At 32.6% G+C, this 1,396-nt stretch overlaps 1 protein-coding gene across 1 annotated transcript in view; it reads right to left on the reverse strand.

Annotated features, from left to right (window-relative positions):
• Nucleotides 1-1,396, reverse strand: part of ZNF292 (zinc finger protein 292) — a 118,624-nt gene that overhangs the window by 24,628 nt on the left and 92,600 nt on the right. The window contains exon 5 of the mRNA XM_019520324.1: nt 501-703. Coding sequence (XP_019375869.1) covers nt 501-703 — 203 coding nt within the window. The remainder of the gene's footprint in view (nt 1-500; nt 704-1,396) is intronic.

Consider the following 1,396-nt stretch of genomic DNA (forward strand, 5'->3'; position numbering starts at 1 on the left):
GGATAACAAAATGCACCTCTTAAAAGAAACAATTGGCAAGCCTCTGAATTTTGGCCAGCCACTGAGGTCAAAAGTGAAAAGTTAACAATAATCAATTAATTACATTACAGTAGTACCAAAGGGTTTCACTTAAGACCAGAGACTTATTGTACTAATTAGCATGAAAAAGCTTATAATCAAGACAGAGAAAAAAAGGATCAGAGAAAGTATTGACTCCATTCCACATATGGGAACTGAGAGAATGGAAGTATCTTGTGCAAAGTCATACGGAAAGTCTGAGACAGAAACTGGATATGTATATTAACCCTAAGACCATGTTTCCTCTTTTTGTAAACACAAGAACCAATACCAATTACCTTTACGGGGAAATCCTAATAGAAAATTTAGAAGATAGGAACTATGTTTATAAACTCTTTTTAAGCTATAGAATTCTATAGAACAAAAAATGACCAAAACACAAATAGTGCTGTTGTTATGAAAATCTAAAACTTTTTACTCACCTCCTCCATTAGCTTTTCATTTGGTGATCCTGAACAAAGACAGACCAGATAGGTTTGCTTAAAACTGCCTTTGGTGCTGATTTCTGGGTGGTCAGAGCACAGTTTTGCCAAGGCAGTAGCTTGAGTTAGCTGTTTTGTTTTCATTAGGTGCTTAATACGCATATCCAGCAGGATGGGCCCTTCAGACTCTAAGAATTCATTCACTTAAATAAAAACAAGCCAAAATATAACATTAGAATATTTAATGGAGAGTTATGCAGTTAATAGAGAAGATTTAATCATATTCATACTTAACAGGTAACATTTAAACAGACATAAAAGTTACACAGCACAGAAAAAATTCATACCTTGATTTCACACTGTTCAATTAACTTGTCATTGCAATTCACTCACAACAATTCAGTCAAGAAACCTCTCTCAAAGATGTTAAAGAATTTTTCAAAAAAGCTTTCTCCTCATGTTTGTAATTTTAGTTAGCTACAAGTTGAACATATTTTAAACAGCAGTCATCTTCTAAATACTCTCTCATGACTTGTTCAACAGAACGGAAGAATTACTCAAGTTTTTATAGTTAAGGCTGTCTATTTTTTACTCACCTTTAATTTTCAATCAGTTACTTTCTTTTGCAAAATGAAACAGCAATCATACATAAAAGTGAAAATTTAAAGTGTAACGTATTTATATGCCATGGACACACAAAAATGTAGTTATCATGGTCTTTTTAGCCCAAGTTTTCTTGACAGTAGTAAATTTTTAGAAGACCACATTTCAGATGCAGATTCAGCTCTTAAAGGCATTCTTTTGGTCATGTTTCAGCCAAATATTTAAGAATACCTTAAAAACTCATAAATCCAGATATCAAAAGTCCAGAATTATCAAAAGTCCAGAATTATCAA

The sequence above is a fragment of the Gavialis gangeticus genome, unplaced genomic scaffold (genome assembly GCF_001723915.1).
Source record: "Gavialis gangeticus isolate Ggan-Ray unplaced genomic scaffold, GavGan_comp1, whole genome shotgun sequence".
NCBI classification, from domain to species: domain Eukaryota; kingdom Metazoa; phylum Chordata; order Crocodylia; family Gavialidae; genus Gavialis; species Gavialis gangeticus.